Here is a 22,112-nt window from a genome sequence, read left to right as displayed (position 1 = left end):
CCTGGTCCTCCTTACGGCCTTTCTTGTAGATGGGAATCACATCAGCAAGCCTCTAATCCTCTGGGACCTCTCCAGGCAATCATGAATGCTGATAGTTGGTGGAAAGTGGCCTGGTAATTACCTCTGCCAGCTCCCTCAGCAGTCTAGGGTGGAGCTTGTCTGGTCCAATGGACTTGTGACATTCCAGATGGAGGAGCAGGTCTCTGTCTCTTCCTGGATCATAGTGGGCTTTGTTATCCTCTCACTGGCACAGGTTTCATTTGGTAAAAAGTACTTTACTACAAATTTTGGTTTCACCAACATTAAGCAGTCATGACTAAATTATTTTAGAGTTGCACTTTGCAGAAGCCAGCATGGAACTTGGGACTTCTTAATTTTGGCCTAAGCTTTAAGTAGCCAGTTAGACTGGAAAACAGAACTTTTCTGAACTACATGGAATGGTACAGGGCTACAAAATGAATGAATTATGTCATATTTGCTGGCAAGTGGCTGAAAATTATTTATATATATAATTAAGAGATTAGAAAAATAACCACTTCTGCCAAGCTGGAAAAAAATATTCAACGCTTGTATATGAAAGAGTTTTGGTGGATGTCATCTGTAATTTTGTCCATCACATTTTAGATGAAGAAACAGCTGGAAAGGTGGCACCTTCTATACTGAGAGGGTTATGAATATAAAAAAAGGCACAGCACACTGTGAGCAAGAAATAGCCAATGTATTAATTCAAAATTTTCTGAATTTCTACCAGAGACAGATTTTTACAGTTTCTCACTTTGATAGTTGGGTGTACTCATCTTCTAGGTGCCTCTGGGAATTAGGCAACATGAATCAGGTGGGTTAGAGGGCATGCCCAGAGGCCCCTGAAACCTCCAGCAAAGGTCACAGCCTCCATGCGCACTGCACTGAGGCAGCATTAGAGCTCCATTTTGCAGAGAGGGAAACAAAAGCAAAGAGATTAATGGATTTTTATAAGTCACAAAAGATGAGTGGGTATCAGGGCTGGGAATGGTAAACCGAGCCTACCCTCCATTCTGGTATATACACAAATAAATTACAAACATTCAGCTTTTGTAGGGCTGTTTACTTAACACATTCACAGAGTATTTGTCATTCTAGTGGTAAATTTGCAGCCATGGCAATCTCAAGAGCAAATTTTCCTCCATGTAGCTTTCAAGAATCTCACAAAAGCTCTAAGGCAAAGCCTCCCTTCCTGCTCAAGTATTTTGCCTTCATCACTGAAAAGAGCTCTAGGTTTTTGAAGATGTACTTCTAGATTTATTTTTTAAAGCAGTGAAGCACTTGCACTTAGAGTCCAGCCTCCACAGTGGCATTACTCCACATGACTTACCGCTCCTTTAGCATCTCAGCAGGACACCCATATCTGCTGAGTTCCTTGGTCACAAGACCGCTCCCTTTACCGACCTTGTGATCTGGCCCTGATTCCATCCCCACAGGCTGAAAAGGTGCAGTGTGCTGCAGCTGTGAGGTGGTTCATTAAGTGCCTCACATCTTTTTGTACTTTGAAGGTCTCGTCTCTAAGCAAGCTGTCCAAGTGGGCAGCGAAACCTGTTTTTAGTTTTGCCACTTGAGTGCCCAGCTGGGCAGGAATGTTCATCACCTTAGACATACACCGCAGCATAGAGAATGCTCCAAGAGCAGGTCCTCCGAACTACAGCTATATAATCCACAACCTCATCATGAAACAGAACAGTGTGCAAGAAAAGCACTTCTACTTTTAAATACCAAATACTTCAGGGTAGCTAAAACTGAGTCTGAATCTCTTTTATTTGTCATCTCATATGAAAGGTCCAATTCTGCACTCAAACTGATGGGAAGTGATGCTACACTGATGGCTAACTTAACTCTAAAGAGTGAAAGAAACACAAACAAGTTCATGGCATTTCTCTAGTCTCATACATAAAAAGGAATGCAGACTAATATGAGAAAAGCTGTGTATTTCTCATTCCCAATAAGGAAATGGGATTGTTTAAATTAAGTGGCATTTAAACGAAACATGGGATTGTTCCCATTATACTACAGGACCTTACGCCATGCGGCCATTCTCACTCTGCTGGTCTGCCCTCTCTGTGCGGGTTTGAGAGTAGAAGAATATGCATGCCCCATTTAGTTTGACTTACGGCTTAATCCGGACCACAAAGACACAGTCTGAGAATAATTTTTTTTCCCTTCATTGTGGGGTTGTAAATAAAGAAAAGAAATGAGCACTTAATCTCAGCAGCCACTTATTACTGGATTTATTGGATAATTGGAAGCTCCGTAAAATACAAATTTACCTTTATTTTGCCGAGTGTGCTTTCCATCTGTGCTGCCACCAGTGTGAGACATTCACAGCATTAAAATAGCTGTAGCCAGGGAATGAACTGTACAAGATAAGGTCAAAGACAGAGCTTTCTACCATCAGTGGAGAGATTCCCACGCACATCTGCAGGCATTAGATCCAACAGGGACATCCACTGACCCAAATAGCCCTTGCTTGTATCACAGTACTTGTTCAGCAGCGTCCTTATGCCTGGACATTTGAGTTCCCTAGGGCTCTGAGGCAATTTCAAAGGCTAGAAATCTAAATTTTTGGAACATCTGACAAGCTGATCACAAGGCACTGCTACGGTTGGGATGAAAACAAGGAGAAGCGTCAGCTGAGTGTGTAGGAAGCCAATCCCAAGCTTGCCCTTTTAGTGAAAAGTACCATCCACACCATGATTCCAGTAGTACAATCAGAATGGCAGATAGCATAAAACAATAGAACAGTAAAAACAAATAAATCAAGTATCCACTTAAAATAACACAGGGTGCTTTTGAAGGCTTTGGATTTAAAATAGCAATGTGATATATAAGGAGACACACAAACTGAAATCTAATTCCTTATTTAGCTTTTCTTTACCAAGTTTCTTAAAAATTCTTAAGTGTTCTGTTCCCACAGAACATTTAACCTGCTATATACCACTGGCAAAGCATCACTTAGTGTCACCTAAGTAATTCAAAAATTTTAGCACCACCTGCTTGCCACTCAAAAAAAGGTTTGCATCTGAAACCGGTTCAGGCTCTTTTTCTGAAGGCTTTCATATAAGCCATCAAGAGTTTCACTTGAAATCCATGCAAGAGCAGCAACTGATACATGTATATCCCATGATCTGCAAATGGCCTATGTCATGTAAGTAAGTGGCCACTAGAGGGATTTCTTCAATAAATGAAATAGAAGTAATCAGTTAATTTCTTCATGGAAAAACTGAGACAAGTTCTGTCTCAGTTGAAAAATCATTTGGTCTCTCCTAAACATCTGCCAAGTTTCTCACTCAGTCTCTGTCTGGGGGAACCCAAAGAACAGATAACAGGTTTCCAAGCTATCAGTCTGCTGAGGATGTCTCCAGTCTGTAGCCTTTTTTTCCTCATGCTTCAAACCTTGCAAGACCATTTCAGCATAAACTGTTTCTGCCCTGTCACGATTAAGTAGACCGTTTGTGCTAAAGTGTTTCATTAGCCCATTCAGATTGAGTAACCTGATATAAGATCTAACAAGCTGAAAACTCAGTTTCTTTGGCTCCTTAGTTGGTTTCTTCCAAGTGTATTCATAACTTCCATGCCAGAGTTAGCGCTGCTTTATTGCTCCATCTGTGCTGTCCCTTCAGAAGATCTACAGGAAACATATCTTTGTTGGTCGAGTAGATCTGGAAGGAATACGCCTACAAGAGCAGAAAATGCTGGAGTTTTGGTCCCTGTGCTATGTGGTTGAACAGCTATGTGCCCAAGCTGTTATAACCAGATGTTTTTCTTTGTGTGCAGGCTGTCCCAAAGCATATGTGTAGTAACCAACTTGGCCACGCACTCCGCAGCAGCAACAGGAGCTGGTCAGATTTGTCAGGCGGGCGATAACTGCTGTAATATGTAATTGCTTTCCCTCAGAGTTCTCAGTCAACTGGAGACATAAAAAAAATAACTGAGAAAGACTTGAACCAGGTTTCCCCTCTGCAATTCTCCTCCAAGGTACATTGAATTTATGCTTGCTAGCATTTGAGATTTAGATCCGCCTGCTCTGCAGGGGCTGGGCAGTCTGCATTCAAGCAAAGATGCAGTCTGCAGCCCAAGTGAGTGCAGCAACAGATGACAGTCCGCGCAGCACCCACCTTGCAACAGACAATACAGCAAACCCGAAGGTGAGTGAAGCTATCCGCACATTGAGTATGTGATCTTTGCTACCAGTGTGGTTGCACCAGGTTTGCAACTGGCTGAGTGTAGAAAAGAAGTGGCTGCTTTACTTAGCTCTGAACACACCTTCTTTATCATTTAAACCTGTATCTATATTTATGAAGACTGTCTGGTCCAAAAAGACAGGTGTGATGTTTGTAGTCACAACATGAGGAAATCCCACCAATAGCAGTTTGATTCTTGTTCTGTAAAACAGAGCGTCCTTCAAGGCCCAGGTATTCAACAAAAAATCCTGGCAACAGCTGTAGCTTGTATGAAGAAGTCAGAGCAGCATTCTGCCAGCAGACAGCTATGAGCTCACTAGTCTGAAATAACTCATTGACAAGACTTTTTGTGGACACAACTCACTTGTTTGTGAGAGAAATAAGGATGGAGGGAGGCGAAGGGGTGAGTGCATCGGTGCTAGGAGGGATTAAATGTGTAACATAAGCCCACTCCATGGTTTGACGATAATTTGTATTTAAATCCTGCTTTACATTCAGAAAATAATAAAATAAGATATTTACCAGCAGTGACATTTTCAAATTCCATTTACACACACTGAACTCATTTCAGATTAGTGTTTTGAAAAATAGTGCAACCAATGCCTCCAACAGCCAGAGCTGGAGGAAAAAAATATTTGAAGAGGCAAAAGACCCAAAAGCAATTATTATTCTCTGCTAACCTATTTAGAAGAGTCTGGGTAGGCTCCTCCAGAGCCCTGAGGCCAGTCATAGATGACAACTAAGTGGAAACTTCATCCAGAACTTCCTACTGACGACTCATGCATCATTCAGAGCACACCAGCAGTATCCAGAAACTGATTTATGTTAGCGAGTCAAGTAAATCTAATGGCACATTACTGGGAAAAAGAAGCATGGTTCTGGTCTACCACCCTGCTGTTCCTTGCTTAGTTACAAGAACTGGCTATGCTGGTGCCTCTTCCCAGCAGTCACTAGAACTGCCTGTTTCATTTCAGGTCCAAAAAAATTTCTCTTGTTTTGTCAAGAGAACATCAGCCCTCAGCCCACACCAGCCTCTTCCTAATTTTGTCAGCTCTACAACTTTCTGGGGCCTGGAAGCTCTGGGCTCCCCAGCCTTGCTCTGAAAGCAGATCACAAACGGGGTACGTACACATCAGGAGCTGAGTGCATCATGCTTGTCTGTGCTATGAGCAACAGGCCTCTTTCTGAACCTTTGGGATGTGAATATCTGCAGGTACCTCAGCCTGCAGCAGCCTGGAACTCCCAGAACCCAATCCTGACCCAAGCTGTTCCATGTAGCAAATGAAAATAGAATGAACTCACCTCTTTCAACATCCCACCTGACAGCACCAAGTAACGCAACCAAGACAAATCATAGAAGCTAAAGAGTTCCAGGCACGTACACAGCCAATGCCAACCTTCTCCCTAACTCTACTGGCCACACAAAAATCCATCAGTAAATTACAATTTCCAAGTCTTACCCCTAACCATACTGCCCCCCCCCAAATCTCAGTTCACTCAGGAACATAAGATCATAATGCAAGTACTCCACCGATACAAGCTCCTTCTCTACATCTGTAGGTTCTGCACAGGTCAGAAGTAACTGGAGTTCAAAGTCCCAAGACAAACTCAGCTCTAACCCTAACCAAGTAAGGGATGATATCCACAACAACAACAAAAAAGATTATCTATCAGACTTTGGCCCCTCACTGACAACTCCTTGACTTTTTAAGCCTGTGCAACCCATCAATAAAGCAGGCCCTTGAATATTCAGATTTCAAAACCTGAAAGCTAACCTCCAGTCTATTCCAGCTGTGGCACACAGAGGTCCCTTGTATATATCAAACCATAAAACACTGCTGCCCACTGACACCAACTCTCTTCCCATCTCTTCCTGCCGGGTTTTGCAGGATCTGTGCTCATATCAAACACTAGCCTCAATTATAATTAGTAGATCCATTCGAAACAAAAAGAACACATGGGACTGACAAAGAAGGAGCTAAAACAAGTAGAAATCCAGCAGCAAGACAAGGCTTTTCAACTAGGATATGTTTGGAGCTTGTAATAGAAATATTCTAGAAATAGAAAACCCCACCAAACTATAAAAGAACAGCATACAGCTTTGGTTTTCCCAGACAACAAAGCTCTCAATTTTGCAGAAGCAGGAGAATCCAGCAGTGACCTGAGTGTCTGAACTTCCAAATTTCTCAGCCATACTATGAACTACATCACAAAAGAGAACAAGGTACCCTCTTGCTGACCATAGACAAGGCCTGGAACAACCTTAAAACTCTACACTCCTCAGTCATAAATCTAATCCCCAGACCTACTCCCAATCCTACTCGTACAGAGGAGACCAATCTCTCAAGTAAAATAGAGAGTAAGGTACCATGCCCACAAGGCAACTGCCTCCTCCTGAAAACTGTGGGCCTGGCACAATTAGCAATAAACATGCTTCTGAAGTAAAAAAAAAAAAAAAAAAGTCTAAACACAGGTCCCATTCCATCTCACAGTAAGAGAATTCAAGCTCCTCACCCCACTGCTCATTAGCAGCAGAGATTTCTGCATAAAATCTCAACTTTACCCCCCTCTGTTTTTGTGACTTTTCCAGTTCTGCATAGGGAATCAATACTATATTAACATAAGGCAAATACTTTAGTCCTTAACAGCAGCAGTTTTATAAAACAGTGAGTGCTTGGAACTTTTTCTCCCAAGTGCTAACTGCAGCCTCAGCTCTAACCCCTTCTGATCACTGTGGTTGATCTAAAATGATGGAACAACCACAGCCTTTCATGTCATCTTTCCAGACAATCCTAGACAAGAATTAATGGAAAATAAAACATGGGCCATCAGTTCCTGAAGACACCAGTACTCTTTTTAACCTCACAGTGTGCAAAAAAGAGCAATAGTACGACTTCTGTTGTTTTCCAAACCACAAACGTAAGCCTTTGCCCTAGACACATAGTTCCTACCCTGACTCTTCATCCTTCACTATTCCCCTTTTTTTTAGGATCCCTGCAGTGACTTGTACACATAACTGCTGTGCTTCTCACTTCTCTTCAGATCATTTTTTGTCACTGCCTTTACGGATTATGGCATCAGTTACAAATTCTTGTTAGACTACAGGAATGGACACTAATAATTTCAGACGAATTTTTGAGAGCAAACACACATTCCTCATTAAACCTCTTGGGGAGTTAAAAGCATTAATATGCATCCCAATGCTGAAACTCCCCTGAGTAGCTAATCTGCAGCTAAATGACAGGATGGTGGGATTTCACACCTGAAACAGCTCTGAAAGCAGGCACCCCAGTGTATTACTGTATCAGTACACCTGCCTGTGCCTCCACCATGCCTCTCCAGGGGCTGTGTTGTTGCTGAAGAATTTATTTATCTTCTCACACAGAGCTGCAGCTGGGAGGCATAACTCCCCCAAACAGTCACTTCCCTGCTGGCAGGACGCGAGATGAGGCAGCCAAGGACCACACTCCAGCACTCATCAGGGAAAACAGCTAACTAGCTACAGCAGCCCAACTCAGTGCAGCTGAGGTCAACACTCTGCACCTGTGCTCTTCTTTGCAGCAAACATTAAAAAAAAAGAAAACGAACCAAAAAACCCACATTGGCTCCTCTCCAAAGAGTTTTTAATCTCACTTAAACACGTTGATTTATTTTAGATGCAAGGCTGACTTAATATCCCTACATCCTTCCATAAACTGGTTAAGTGCCGATAATTAAAGGAGAGAGAAGAGCCCTGCTGCTATCGTTAACCTTAGCAAGACTTCCTATTTCATGTTTCTCAGAGCAACTAGAGGAACAAAAAATTTCTCACTACCCCTTCTGGTTGCCTAAAACTCAAGCTTCCGAGTTAATCTCTTTCTAGGACTGCTACAAGGTGGCTTTTGACTAACAACACAATTTTGTTTTTGTTTTGACTAACAACACTTACTTGTCTGACTACAGGAACTTAAGTTTGTTTGGCTGAAGTCTGGTGGGGAATAATTCATGGCTTCAAACTAATAAACGGGAAAAAAAAATCAGTGCTTGCATTTGGCAGAGTTTAACATCCATGTCATTATTAGCAGTTCAAAGTATAAGTGCTGGAAACCAGCCTTTTCCTCCAATTTTGTTAAGTACCTTTTAAGGACAGGAACGATTGAAAACACTGAGGAAATAACGCAAACGACAGCTCTAAATTCCTAGGCTACTCCCAAAGGCTCAGTGCAGTTCTCTCTCTCAGGAGCAGCTGTTGAGCCAGCGGCCACAAGAAGATTCTGATCTGCTAACAAAAGAGAGCCACCTGCTATCAGCTTCAAGGCAAACCAACACATCACAGTTAATGCAACCTAGTTTGCCAGTGGGAAAAATTCAAACCGTTCTGCAGCCATGCATAACTCTCTCCCTGCAGAGGGATCAAAGAGCAAAAATAAGTAAACAATCCTTTAAGAAAGAAGGGAGATTGGAAAATCAATTTCTTTTGGAACTAAAGTCTTTCAACGTGAAAGAGTTCTTGTGAGCCCTGCCAGGGCATTTCGGTTTCCATGGACTCCGTCTTCTGCTTAAGCATGAGTTTAGATCCTTGTAAGTCCTAGCGACCATGTAGGACAGTTCCAAGTTTAATGTATTTTCTGGTCCAGTTCAGGATCTGCTTATGCTTATGACGAGATATATTATTCCTACCAGCACATATAGGCAAAACAAAAAATGAAGTTAGAAACCTGTTCGATTTCATGTACCACATCCACATGGGCAATAGGAACAACACTGAAGCAGACACCTTCAGCACTTCCAGCATTTGAAAAGTCCCTGCAAAAGAGCATGGACAGATTTTGGCAAAAACATATTCCAATCCCAAAATAACATTCTCATTTTTTATGCCATTTTACCTGATGGCAGAGTAATGTATTAGTTAAGTGGGGAAGACATACTGATCATGTAAATAACTGGTGACATACCAGCTTTCATTCCTGAATCCCCTCTCAAAGAAAGTGCCTGAGCACAACTCAGGCCCTCTGCAGTGAAACTCCTACTGCAGTCTCATTAAGCCATTTACTTAGCAGTGCCACATCTGCCTAGATGGAGATCAACATGTTACATTACATTATCAAACATTATCACAACCAAAGTGGTACTCAGAAAACAGGGGCAACTAAACCCCATATGAAAGCACGTATCAATTCTAGTCAGCCAGCAGAAGTTCAAATTGCCACTTACTTGCTAGGGCCCCTGCTAACTTCCCAAGAAGAAAACTAGAGTCATTCTACAGTAACAGTGGTACTCTGGTCCCATTACTTCAAGCTTGGGAACTTTTATTTTATTTATATACATAAACGAACACACAAACTCCAAAAGCAATTATTTCAGCGTTTAGAAACTGGATTATTGTGCTATATGAAGCAAACAGTGCATTTCCATTTTTAAAAATGTCCTTTTTCTTTACTGATGGGCCTGTTAGCAGTGCCACATGATTGTCTGGAGAAGCTGGGCATTTTGGCAGATGTGGAAAATACTAACAATTTTTTTCTCTTTTCTTCAGCCTGAAATTTTGATGCATGTGGGCCCCATTAGCCCTAATCCACCTTTGAAGATGAAGCTAAAAACATAAGCAGCATGAGCTATGCATCATTAAAATAAAGGAAATGAAATGCACGCAAATAGGTTGAAATAACACTAAGTCTGAGCCATCGTCCCACAGGAAGGAAATACCAGGTTCTGACAGACACAGTACCCTGCGCTCACCCATCTTGGTCCTGCCTTGCTCCCATAGCCCAGATGGCCTTTCTGGGTGTCCCAAGCAACTGAGGAATGACAGCGAGTGCAGCTCCCAGTGCTCTGCACACCATGTGTATCTCTGATCTATTTTTAGAAAATCCTGACCCAGTACATGAAGGCTTTCAGTCTCAGGGGATTCAGATAAATAACTGCAGGTGCTGTGGTACTTTACATAAAAGTTAAAAAATGCCTTAGATATGCCTCAGGGATTCATCCTGATGAGGAACAGGGTAGCTGCCCTGCTGCCCTCTTTCAGACTTCTGAAGAAGAGATCTGGCACCACTCTGAAAAGTAGCCATGCTTAATGGAGCAGAAAGAACAAGCAAAAGGGGGAAAAAAAATCTACTGGAGCAACAGTCTACATGCAAGTTTGTCTTTCCTCCCAAGGTCTGCTACCCTCCTAGACCCACTCTCACCTGATAAAAATTTCCAAGACGCTTCTTGCTAGTGCTTAGCTCCCTGGAACAGGTTGCCCAGAGATTGTGGAGTCTCCATCCCTGGAGATGCTCAGCACTTGAAATGAAATGCTACTAGGCAGCCTGCTCCAGGTGAGCCTGCTTTGAGCAGGAGTTGGGACTAGATGACCTCCACAGGCACCTTCCAACCTTAACTGCACATCAGCCTAGGGACCAGGCTCCAGCTGGTGGAGCAATGCAGAAGGGAAGAGGTGTTTGTCCTCATAGTTGGAGGGGGACAGCAGGAACTGGGCAGACTTCATCCAGATCGTTCCTAACTGATCCATACTTTCAGATTCACCAGAAGTTAAGGAGGTGAAATAGCTTGTATGCCAGAAGTGCACAAATGAATTTTTTCTTTTTTTCTAAAGAAAGAATTAACTCCAGCACTTCACAGCCAACATTGGTTGCAGCTGGTCCACCGACACTCCCACAGCTGCCTCCCACTTCTCCCACACTGCACAGACTTCAGAAGACATGACGGTACAAAACCCTGACAGTCTGCAGCCTTCCTAGACAAAAAATCCCCATTACAGGGAACTTCAGAGCCAGCTTGACAGACAAGGCATAATGTGAGATCCTGCCCTGGGCAGCAATCAACTAGATGACTCTTTGAGGTCTTTTCATTCCTACTTTGTACATTTAAAATAAATAAATAAATAAATCCCTGACCTTTGAAAGCACGGAAAAGCTTATGATAAAAAGCAACAGCTGATAACATACTCTCATTTTCAAAGACACAAAGTATGCAGAATTTAGACCAAAACCAAAAATAAACACAAACACACTGTATTAACTAGTTTCACAGAATGTTTATGCATTTCAAGATGTCATTTTTGTGTTACAATTCCCTCCCTCTTTCCCAAGAGGGCTCATTATTAATTTTATGTAAGATCCCAGTATTCAAATTCATGTCTAGTAGACCCCAATAAAAGATGTGGTTCACAATGTTCTTTAACACAATCAGAGGCATCATGATCTGGCAATTTAAGAGCACAGTGGGAAAAAAATAATACAGAAACTGCTGCTATCCAGCAAATGTTTGCCATCACACAGCTGATGCTTATTGTAACATTTCTCTGCAGCACTGCAAAGTATTTTGCTGAAGAGTAGCAAAGTCTTGCTGTGCAGACCTCGGTTAGGCACAGCAGTCACTTTCAGCTTCCCTTCACATGCTTCCATTGAAGGATTTTATGATGTCATTTGTGTAAGCTTGCCAAGACTTATACGAGGGAGGCAGACCCAAAGGACAAAAAAAGTTTCTGTGGATATTGGGATAGGATCATTTCTTCAGTCTTCCCTGATTTTCCATTTCTTACATAAATTTACAGGACTGAAGTATAAAAATGACCTCACTAAGAAAGAAGTTTCAAGAAATGTCAACTTTGAATACTGTCTCTGGTCCTCACAGATCCAAGAATCTTGTACAGGTTACCTAACCTTTCTTCCCTCATTTCCCCAGCTAGGAATTAAAAGCATTTTACTCCCAGTTTTTATTTTGATGTTGCAACTTAAGTGCAAGCTTTTTGGGGGAAAAACTCGACATGACATCCTGCACAACACAATAATCACCCCCTATGACTATGCTATTAAAGCTATCTATTTTTTTAAAAAAATCTACAAACATGAATGGGAAACTAAATCCAGTAGGTTTAAATTGCAAACCAAGTGAAAAGTCAATTTGATTTCTAAAACTTCAGTTTTAATATTGTGATGTGCAAGTCACAGCACAGGTGAGCTATTTGTAACCAGGTACCAGACACGGGTGGACAGGAGAAATGCACACAGAGCCAGGGACCAAAACTTCAGCATTCCTGAGGGATTGATACTGGCCGTAAAGGTAAGTGTGGCCTTGTTGCACAAACAGACACAAGCACAGAAAACACAGCACATTTGAAAGCCAATGCTTTCCAGTGAGTAATAACACCATTAAGGTCTCCAATGATCTCTGCCTCTCACCAGAAAGTGGCTTCACATAGAACTCCTCACAGTTAAAAGTAACTTGTTGAAGAACAAGAAAATACTTAGCTATAGTATCATGAGCTAGTTGTAGACTAATGATGTATAATTATGAAAGTTATCATTACTGTAGTGATCTCATCAGTTTCTATATTTGGCTACAACTAGCTCCTTTAAGTCTAAACCATTCGCTCACTGGGAACAGTTACAGAACATCCATCACTCTATCATCCAGGCTCTCTCCCAGCTCCCACCATCTGAACTATGGCTCTTGTTTTCATTTCTGAAGTGTAAGCATGTTCTAATCAGCAAGGCAGGCACAGATTTTCAAGCACAAAAGAACCTAATTATTGCTTCTAAGAACTAACTCATTTAGGTAGGTACTTAATCCCCAGGTTAGTGAAAGATGAGACGGCAGAAGGCCCAAAATGAACAAGTATTTAAAGATGGAATTACAGACAACTTTCTTTGCTACACTGTCACCTAATCTGGGGGTAAGGAAAAGTATAAACTGACGTGATAAACTGCTGAATACACACACTTTTAATTTGCTTACTACAGCCAGGGTGCTCCTTAACTGAGTGGAGCTCAATAATTAAACAAATCTCTGCACTGCTACTGTTCAAAACAGGAAAAACACCCCAAACCACCTAAAAGAGGGGTTGTGGCATGCCCACTGTGTAGCTTCTTGGTCATTCTTGTCCAAGACAGAGAAACACTCTTCCCTCCCTCTGCAGCTCTCCTCTGACCCCAGTGCAAGATTGCAGCAAGTCTCCAGAACGTGCCCCAGTCTCCTACGTGGCTAGGCTGGATTGAGCACAACGTCGCTGACTTGGCCCACCCCAGTAAACATGCCAACTGCACGCACACCGGGAGCATATTAGAACACCCCCCAGCCAAAAAAACAGACTGATTTGGATCCAAGAGCCTTGTTTTCCTGAGCACTCTCCAGTGCCACAGGTCTCTGGCCTGCTTCTTGTGGTGCCACGCACTGGGGAGCCCAGCACTGCCTGGGCTTTTGGCAGGCACCTGACGGGAGGGCTGCACGAGGCCCCCGCTGCCACCCCCAGGGTGAGCCTGAGGCAGCCTCCGGGATTTGGCCTGTCTGGGGAGCAGGCTGCTGCTGCCAAGGCAGGGACTGGGCAGGTCCCAGCCCGGGTGGTCAGCACCAGGACTCCAGACAGGCTGTGGGCAGTGCAGACTAAGCGAGGCCTGATCAAAGACCTGAGCACTTCACAGAGGTCCCCACCACTGAGGCACTAAGACAGCCCTGGCTGGTGTCAACCAGTCTCCACAAGACAGGGTCTGCTGGGGTTAAGGCAGACTAGGGACCATTCCCAACAGACCTTCTGACTCTGAGAGGGGGAAGGAAGGAAGCATTTAACTGAACGGACCAGTGACACAACATGCCAGTTGGCCCCAGACCAAATGGCCTGCTCAATGCATTAGGATGCATGTGGCCAGCAAGTTCTTCCTCACAACTGCAGACACTGAACAAGTCAGAATTAAGACCGAAGGGAAGAAGGGAGTACAGGACTGTTCAGCATGTGCCCCTCATTTGGTATCAGGCTAACAAGTATTGAGACTTACTGACACAGGATGCTTACAGAAAATTCAGTGTCTGCTTCAAACTCATTCACTGTCTCTTGACCCATCTTTGCTGTCAGTAATAAAATTTCCTCCAAGAGATCTGTCTGAGAAATCCACTGTAGAATTTAAGCCCTCAAGCAATACAGAGACCATATGGAATTTAAAGAGATTATATATGTTTTTAATTTTCATTCTCAAGACCTGCATTTGGGCATTTTTAAATGCCGACTTACTCAAGAAACTGTTAAGTGGAATACAAGTGGTGGTGAAGGAATGCAGCTCTTTGACAGCCACCACTTCACTGCCACTCCAACTTAAGTAGCCCCACAAGCTGTGGCATGTGGACACAGGTAAATCTGGAATTCAGCTATTGAAAGCACTGTCAGGTACGGAGGCTGAAACACAATATGCTTCCAGAAGTTGATTTCATTGTTTCCTTTGTTCTCAAGAGATTTGACAGATATTATCTGTAAGCCTTATCTCTTGGTGGGTCCCAAATGTCAGCAGGTCTGAAAAAGCCTGTCACTGGGGAGCTGAAGTGACCATGACTAAAGTTCACTCAGGAACTGGTGCTGCCTGGCATGTGCTGCTCCCTCTCCCTCTGATGCAACTCACAGGGCCTACAGAAGTCCCTTTTCAGGTGCCATGACATTTTAGCCATTCTGATTTTCAAAAGCCTGCCATGTTCAACAGCAGTTTTTCTAGTTTATCCACTCCTTGTGTTTGCACACAGTCCTCCTAGGCATACGACTCCCTTTTAAAAGTTGTAGAGGCAGCTAATGTTTTTCCAGACTTCAATAAGAAATCAAAGAAAAGAAGAAAACAAACACTTCTGCACTTCTACAGTGAGAAGCATTCCAGGATCTGCCTTGCTTTAGTGAACAGGTCTATGCTTACAGACATCAGGCAAGCACACTTTGCTCAATCACAGGCTATATATGTAGGGTCTGAAAATACCTACTCATATATATTTTACAGAAGCACAGAAATCATTTAGGTTGGAAAAGACTTCCAAGATCATCTAGTCCAACCTTTAGTTCAAGATTTTCATGTTCACCACTAGACCATATCCCTAAGCACCACATCTACACATTTTTTGAAGACCTCCAGGAATGGTGACTCAACCACTTCCCTGGGCAGCCTGCATCAATGCCTCACAACCCTTTCAGTGAAGAAATTTTTCCTAATATTCAACCTAAACCTCCCTTGGCGCAACTTAAGGCCATCTCCTCTTTTCTTAGCATTTAGTGCTTGGGAGAAGAAACCGACCCACATCTCACCATCACCTCCTTTAAGGTAGTTGTGAAGCATGATGAGACCTCCCCAACCTCCTTTTCTCTGGGATAAACAACCCAAGTTCCCCTTAAGACTTGTCCTCTAGACCCTTCACCAGCTCCATTGCCCCTCATCTGATACGATGAAATCCAAACCAGCAAAACTCCTACTGATAGAAATGAAAGCAGGTCACATACCTACACACAGGTGAGTCTTGCATTCACCCACTACTAATCATCCACTCATAACTCACAGCCATCTTGTCTGTGCAGCACACCATGTTTGCGCCACTATCATGACATTTTTTTGTGCACACTAAACTTAAAATAAATAAATAAAGCTGCCGCTAATTCTCTGTAAAGACCCATAGAGGACCTGAGGACAAGTAACAAGCATGTTCCTGGAATACAGGCAGAAACATCTAGTCCTGCAGACTTAATGGCGGACTTAATGCTACTTCAGAGTCAGTGAATGACCAGGGGGTGTATGGAGGGTATGTATGCTCCCTATATCTCTTTATGCAAAGGTACACTTTATCTACTCTAAGTTAACAGGAGTCTCCCCACTGACTTCGGTGATTTGTGATCAAGCCCTACATCAGCATTTCTTATTTTTACACAATTTCCACGCTTTCCATGCCTAAAATAATGAGACTATTTTGGACCCATCCAGGCAGGTCCTGTTGCTCCCCTCATTTATGCCAAGTCAAGAGGGAAAGATTTTTTTTTAATCCCTACAGATAATGACTGACTGACCAATTTTTAAATTGGTCCAATTCCTCCATCCCAACACACGCTTCATTGCCACAGCTGCCCCCATGCTGTGATTTCTGAATACATTTTTGAATGCGTCTTTCAGAGGACAGCCTCGCAACAATGCTCCTTTTCAATGCCCCCCCAGCACCTACTCCACACATCCACCCCGCAGCCCTGGCAGACCCCAGCAGCCTTCCCAGATAGCCTGGCATTTAGCAGCCAGCAAGCAGAACAGCAGCCCAGCTCTCCATACTAAGCCGCGAGTACTTGGTGTCTGCGGGTTTGGACAAAAGCTAAGCACGGAAAGAAACACAGGATCATTACGGTTGGAAAAGACCTCCAAGATCATCCGGTCCAACCAGCACCCTACCACCAATGTCACCCGCTAAACCGTGTCCCTAAGCGCCAGGTCAAACCTTTCCTTGAACACCCTCAGGGACAGTGACTCCACTACTTCCCCGGGCAACCCGTTCCACTCTTTCTGAGAAGAAACTTCTCCTCATTTCTAACCTAAACCTCCCCTGGCATAACTTGAGGCAACCTGAAAGCTCCCCGGCTTCAGGCCACCTTCGTCCCCAAGCCCCGGGGGCTCGGCAGGGTGGCCGGGAGGGTGCTGAGCCGAGTCCCCTGCCCTTTCCCCGGCACGGCCTCGCCGCCAGCCCCCCGAGCCCCTCTCGCCCCGCATCCCAGCGGGGGGGCCGCTCGCAGCCCCTTACCAGAGGGCGATCCTGCTCTTGGGGTAGCGCAGCCTCTCGATGCAGCCGAGGAAGTGGGGCAGCGCGTGCGCCGCGTTGCGGGCGATGATGGCCAGCAGCACGGTGGGCTTCTGCGGAGCCGACTCGGGCAGGGGCTGGGGCTGCAGCTGCGGGCTCGGCGGCGGCGGCGGCTCCGGGGGCAGGCCGGCCCCGCAGCCGCCCGGCAGCAGCAGGAGGACGAGGAGGAGAGGACGGGGGGCGCACGGAGCCATGATGGGTGCCAGAGCAGAGCCGCGGGGAGGAGCGCTGCCGGCCCGGCGCCCCCAAAGCCGGCCTTTGTGGGCAGCACGGCTCGGCACGGCTCCGAGCGGCTCGGCACGGCTCGGCTCGGCACGCCCCCGGCCGGCCGCCGGGCGGAGCGGCGAAAGGCGCCGGTATCGGGCAGCGGGGGCTCGGCGGGGAGCCTGGGCTGGAGCTGAAAGAAACGCGAAAGCAGCGCCCGGCGGGGTCTCTCCCCGCCGTCCCTGAGGTGCCCGGGGCTCTGGCCGGCGCCCACCAGCTGCAGGAGGGGCAGGAGCGCGGCCGCCCGGGCTGCAGTGGGGAGGGTGAAGGTGCGCCCCGGAGCGCATGGACGCCCGCCACGCAGCCGCTCCCGCGCACGGGGAGAGCGTTGCTACTAAGGGGCAGGTGACGCTTTAACATATATAAAACACGTTACGGTAATTAAAATCATTTCGCCGTCGTCTTAAAAGAGGCATAATAATCACAGCGCTCTTAGAAGTTAATAGGATTTGGGCATGTTAAACCCTTTTTGAGATGAAATCCTTCGTTAACTCTGAGGGCCCCAGCGCGGTGGCTCTGGGCCCTGCTGTGTGCAGCCAGTGCTCCTGAGCCGAACAGAGCCAACCCGGGCGGGCAGCGCTGCTGCTGGTGTGCCCGCAAGACTCAAACGGGAGGAAACATCCAGCAACCAAATAACTGTCCATTAATTATCCATTGCCTCGTTGTGAAAGGTCTGCTGCCCAGGTAGCATACGGCTAACTCATGTCTGCACTGCTCTTGGTTTATAGAACGTTTTTCATCACCCACACGCAGAAAGGATCACTCTAGGAAAGCTGAACTTTAATCAAGAATCTCCAGAGGTCACAACAGCAGCACTAAAATTCAGGAAGCTTCTGCAATTTGTAAGTGTCCTCCTGAACAATTAAGGAGAATCTATTCTACCTGCTTGCCCTTCACAACACCTTTATAATTGTCCTTCTAGAGCAATACATTAATGAGGCTTTCATGGCTCATTTGCCACATGTTGCTTTTATGCTCAGATTCATTAATCAAATAGAAGGGTCAGTGCTGTAGTCTGCACAAAGTGATTAGGGCTTTTCAGGAGCCAGGCGATTCCACACTGTATACATATGTATACACTTTTAAGTTATTAGTAGCCAAAGTTGTATCCTGTGTTTTTTTTTTTTATAAACCAAGACCCAGTCTTGCTGTGACAGAACAATTACCGCCCTGTGGTGAACTATTCTAGCTTCTGGGGAAGAAACAGCTTTTTCTAGAAGCCTCACATAAATACTTTTTAGGACATTTGTCTCAGTCTCCTCTAAATATCCAGACCAAACAAGAACAGTCCAGCAGTGGGAACTGTCTCCAGCAGCAGCATACTCCCTCAGCGAGGCAGGTAACAAATTCTCTGAGGCAACTTTCTTCTGATTCAGACTTTTTTTTCAACCCAGCACTAAAAAGATATTTCTAACAAAGCACAGCATGTATACACGCCTAGAAGAATCTACAGACAAGTTTATTTTCTTTCACTTGCGTTGTCACCTCAGAGGTCTCAAACCCATCCAATTCTTTTCCAAGCAGACAACTAAGGCCACCATTGCCAACTCTTCCATGAAAGCCTCAGAGACTGGAATTTCTACTTTGAATTTTGTGCCCAGGGAACTGAATGTTGGGTAAACCTATGCTTTTTGGAGAGGCCAACCTCCTCCAAACTTCTTGAGTAAGATTGGTTCCAATATGTCTTTGTGTGGCTACAAGCCACAAACCAATTCATGTTCTTGATACATACTGATTTCTTTTCATTGATGCTTTGCTTCTAGGATTAATGATTAGAATGTACTAAGATAACTTGCCGAGGCGATCAGCTCCAGGGCAGACGCGTTCTGCAGCGGAGCAGGGGATCGGACAGGCAGGGCTAATTTTCCCGGCACCGAGTCCAGTCGAGGGAGCCGCCAGGACCCGGCAGCCCTCGCGAGGGAGGTGAACGAGGCGAGAACGAGGCGAGGCGTAACCGGCAGCGCCCCCGCCCCGGCCGTTCAAAAGCTGCCCCTAGGGAGCGCGAGCGACCAGGACGGGCAAACAGGGCGTGGCGCGGCAGAAAGGAGGGCGTGGCAGTTCGTGCAGGCAGGGCGAGCAGGAAGGGCAGCAGCGTTCTCCCCCCCCGCCCATACGAACACCTCCTCTAACGGCGGTCTACCGCTAGCTCAGCTGCAATGGTCTCCACCAGGCACAGTGCGCTCTCTTCACGAACACAGAAGGACTGGTGGGAGATGTGGTGGTTGGAAACTGTCTTGGGCAGAGTGAATATGAAATGGTAGAGTTCTCCGTTCTCGGAGAAGCCAGGAAGGGGACCAGTAAGGGGTCCAGGGGACCAGGAAGGGGACCAGGAAGGGGACCAGTCAACTGTATTGGACTTCTGGAGGGCCGGCTTTGAACTGTTCAGGACACTGGTTGGTAGAGTCCCTTGGGAGGCGGTTCTGAAGGGCAGAGGAGTCCAGGAAGGCTGGGCGCTCTTCAAGAGGGAAATCTTAATGGCGAAGGAGCGGTCTGTCCCCACGTGCCCAAAGACAGGGAAGAAAACCGGCCTGGCTGAACAGAGAGTTGTGGCTTGAGCTTAGGAGGAAAAAGAGGGTTTACAATCTTTGGAAAAGAGGGCAGGCCACTCGGGAGGACTATAAGGATGTTGTGAGGCAGTGCTGGGACATAATTAGAAAGGCCAAAGCTCATCTGGAGCTCCATCTGGCTGCTGCCATCAAAGACACCAAAAATGTTTTTACAAATACATTAATACAAAATGGAGGACTAAGGAGAATCTCCAGCCTTTACTGGATGCAGAGGGGAACTTAGTTACAAAAGATGAGGAAAAGGCGGAGGTGCTTAATGCCTTCTTCACCTCAGTCTTTAGCAGCAAGACCAGTTGCTCTCTGGATACCTAGCACCCTGAACTGGTGGAAGGGGATAGGGAGCAGAATATGGCCCTCACTATCCATGAAGAAATGGTTGGCGACCTGCTATGGCACTTGGATGTACGCAAGTCGATGGGGCCAGATGGGATCCACCTGAGGATACTGAGAGAACTGGCAGAGGAGCTGGCCAAGCTGCGTACCTTCATTTATCAACAGTCCTGGCTATCGGGGGAGGTTCCAGTCGACTGGTGGCTAGCAAACATGACACTCATCTACAAGAAGGGCTGGAGGGTAGATCTGGGAAACTATGGGCCTGTCAGTTTGACCTCAGTGCCAGAGAAACTCATGAAGCAGATTATTGTGAGTGTCATCACACGGCACTTACAGGGCAACCAGGCGATCAGGCCCAGTCAGCATGGGTTTATGAAAGGCAGGTCCTGCTTGACGAACCTGATGTCCTTCTATGACAAAGTGACACGCTTGGTGGACAAGGGAAAGGCTGTGGATGTGGTCTACCTTGACTTCAGCAAGGCTTTTGACACCATTTCCCACAGCATTCTCCTCAAGAAACTGTCTGCTCGTGGCTTGGACTGGCGTACACTTCATTGGGTTAGAAACTGGCTGGATAGCCAGGCCAAAAGAGTCGTGGTGACCGAAGTCAAATCCAGCTGGAGGCCGGTCACTAGTGGCGTCCCCCAGGGCTTGGTACTGGGGACAGTCCTCTTTAATATCTTTATCGATGATCTGGATGAGGGGATCAAGTGTACACTCAGTAAGTTCGCAGATGACACCAAGTTAGGTGCGTGTGTCGATCTGCTCGAGGGTAGGAAGGCTCTGCAAGAGGATCTGGATAGGCTGCACCGATGGGCTGAGGTCAACTGTATGAAGTTCAACAAGGCCAAGTGCTGGGTCCTGCACCTGGGGTGCAACAACCCCAAGCAGAGCTACAGGCTGGGAGATGAGTGGTTGGAAAGCTGCCAGGCAGAGAAGGACCTGGGAGTATTGGTGGATAGTCGGCTGAATATGAGCCAGCAGTGTGCTCAGGTGGCCAAGAAGGCCAATGGCATCCTGGCTTGCATAAGAAGCAGTGTGGCCAGCAGGTCTAGGGAAGTGATTGTCCCCCTGTACTCAGCTCTGGTGAGGCCACACCTCAAGTACTGTGTTCAGTTTTGGGCCCCTCACTACAAGAAGGACATCGAGGTGCTCAAAAGAGTCCAGAGAAGGGTGACAAAGCTGGTGAGGGGTCTGGAGAACAAGTCCTACGAGGAGCAGCTGAGGGAGCTGGGATTGTTCAGCCTGGAGAAAAGAAGGCTCAGTGACAACCTTATCGCTCTTTATAAATACATTAAAGGAGGCTGTAGAGAGGTGTGGGTTGGTCTATTCTCCCATGTGCCTGGTGACAGGATGAGGGGGAACAGGGTAAAGTTGCGCCAGGGGTGTTTTAGGTTGGATATTAGGAAGAACTTCTTTACTGAGAGGGTTGTGAGGCATTGGAATGGGCTGCCCAGGGAAGTGGTGGAGTCACCATCCCTGGAGGTCTTTAAAAAACGTTTAGATGTTGAACTTAACGATATAGTTTAGTGGAGGACTTGTTAGTGTTAGGTCAGGGTTGGACTCAATGATCTTGAGGTCTCTTCCAACCTAGACAATTCTATGATTCTGTGAAGATGGGTTGAAGACTGTTGATTTTTTGCTAGGCCCTGTATCGATTTGATCATCTCAAGATTATACTCAAAGTTTCCTCTCATCAGTGTAGTTGTCAGCCTGTTTTCAATGTCAGCCAGATTTTCCTTGGTGTAGCCCGATTAAGAACAATCACAGTGCACTAGGAAGGGTTTTGCAGTCGCTCATCTGCTGTTACAACAATATGCTCTAGGTATCTGTTAAATAGTGCATAGCTTTTTTTGTGCATGGACACCAGCTCGAAGCTATTCACAATGCTGTAAGACACAGACCTGACTTCATTTAAACCAGTGTCTGAATTTATCAAAAGAGGCACCAAGACAGATAGAGCTGATAAGCCAGACCAGTAGCTGTATACATGCAGGTATACTTGCACCAGCAGTCTGAGACATTCCTTAATAAAGTGGTCTGAGATGCTTTCAATAACAATACCTTGAATCTAAACGTCTCAACCAGTCCATAAAAACTTCGGACGCCATACATTAATAATAATATATTTGCTTTTGTTTCTGTCTTGCTCCCTGTCTCGCTCCCCTCACACCTCTCC

The 22,112-nt window shown here is 45.6% G+C and overlaps 2 protein-coding genes across 8 annotated transcripts in view; both read right to left on the bottom strand.

The window, feature by feature from the left end:
* The window catches only part of COLGALT2 (collagen beta(1-O)galactosyltransferase 2), a 148,867-nt gene that overhangs the window by 36,310 nt on the left and 90,445 nt on the right, over positions 1-22,112 (bottom strand). For 2 of the 7 annotated variants that reach the window (XM_084527389.1, XM_084527390.1), the window contains exon 1: positions 10,379-10,546. The exons of 2 other annotated variants lie outside the window; for them this stretch is intronic. Coding sequence is in view for 2 of the 5 variants with exons in the window: in XM_084527385.1 (XP_084383511.1) it covers positions 16,713-17,320 (608 nt within the window). In the remaining 3 variants the exon portion in view is untranslated. Of the gene's footprint in view, positions 1-7,473; positions 7,493-9,929; positions 10,045-10,378; positions 10,547-16,712; positions 17,336-22,112 lie in introns of those variants that run through there. 3 more of the 7 variants (XM_084527385.1, XM_084527386.1, XM_084527391.1) reach the window with 3 other exon arrangements.
* LOC311440447 (uncharacterized protein) overlaps positions 1-22,112 on the bottom strand; it is a 378,092-nt gene that overhangs the window by 335,540 nt on the left and 20,440 nt on the right. The window lies entirely within an intron of this gene.

This window comes from Aythya ferina (genome assembly GCF_964211825.1).
Source record: "Aythya ferina genome assembly, chromosome: 8".
Lineage (NCBI taxonomy): Eukaryota > Metazoa > Chordata > Aves > Anseriformes > Anatidae > Aythya > Aythya ferina.
The sequence above is the reverse complement of the archived record's forward strand: the minus strand, read 5'-3'. Positions and strand labels throughout refer to the sequence as shown.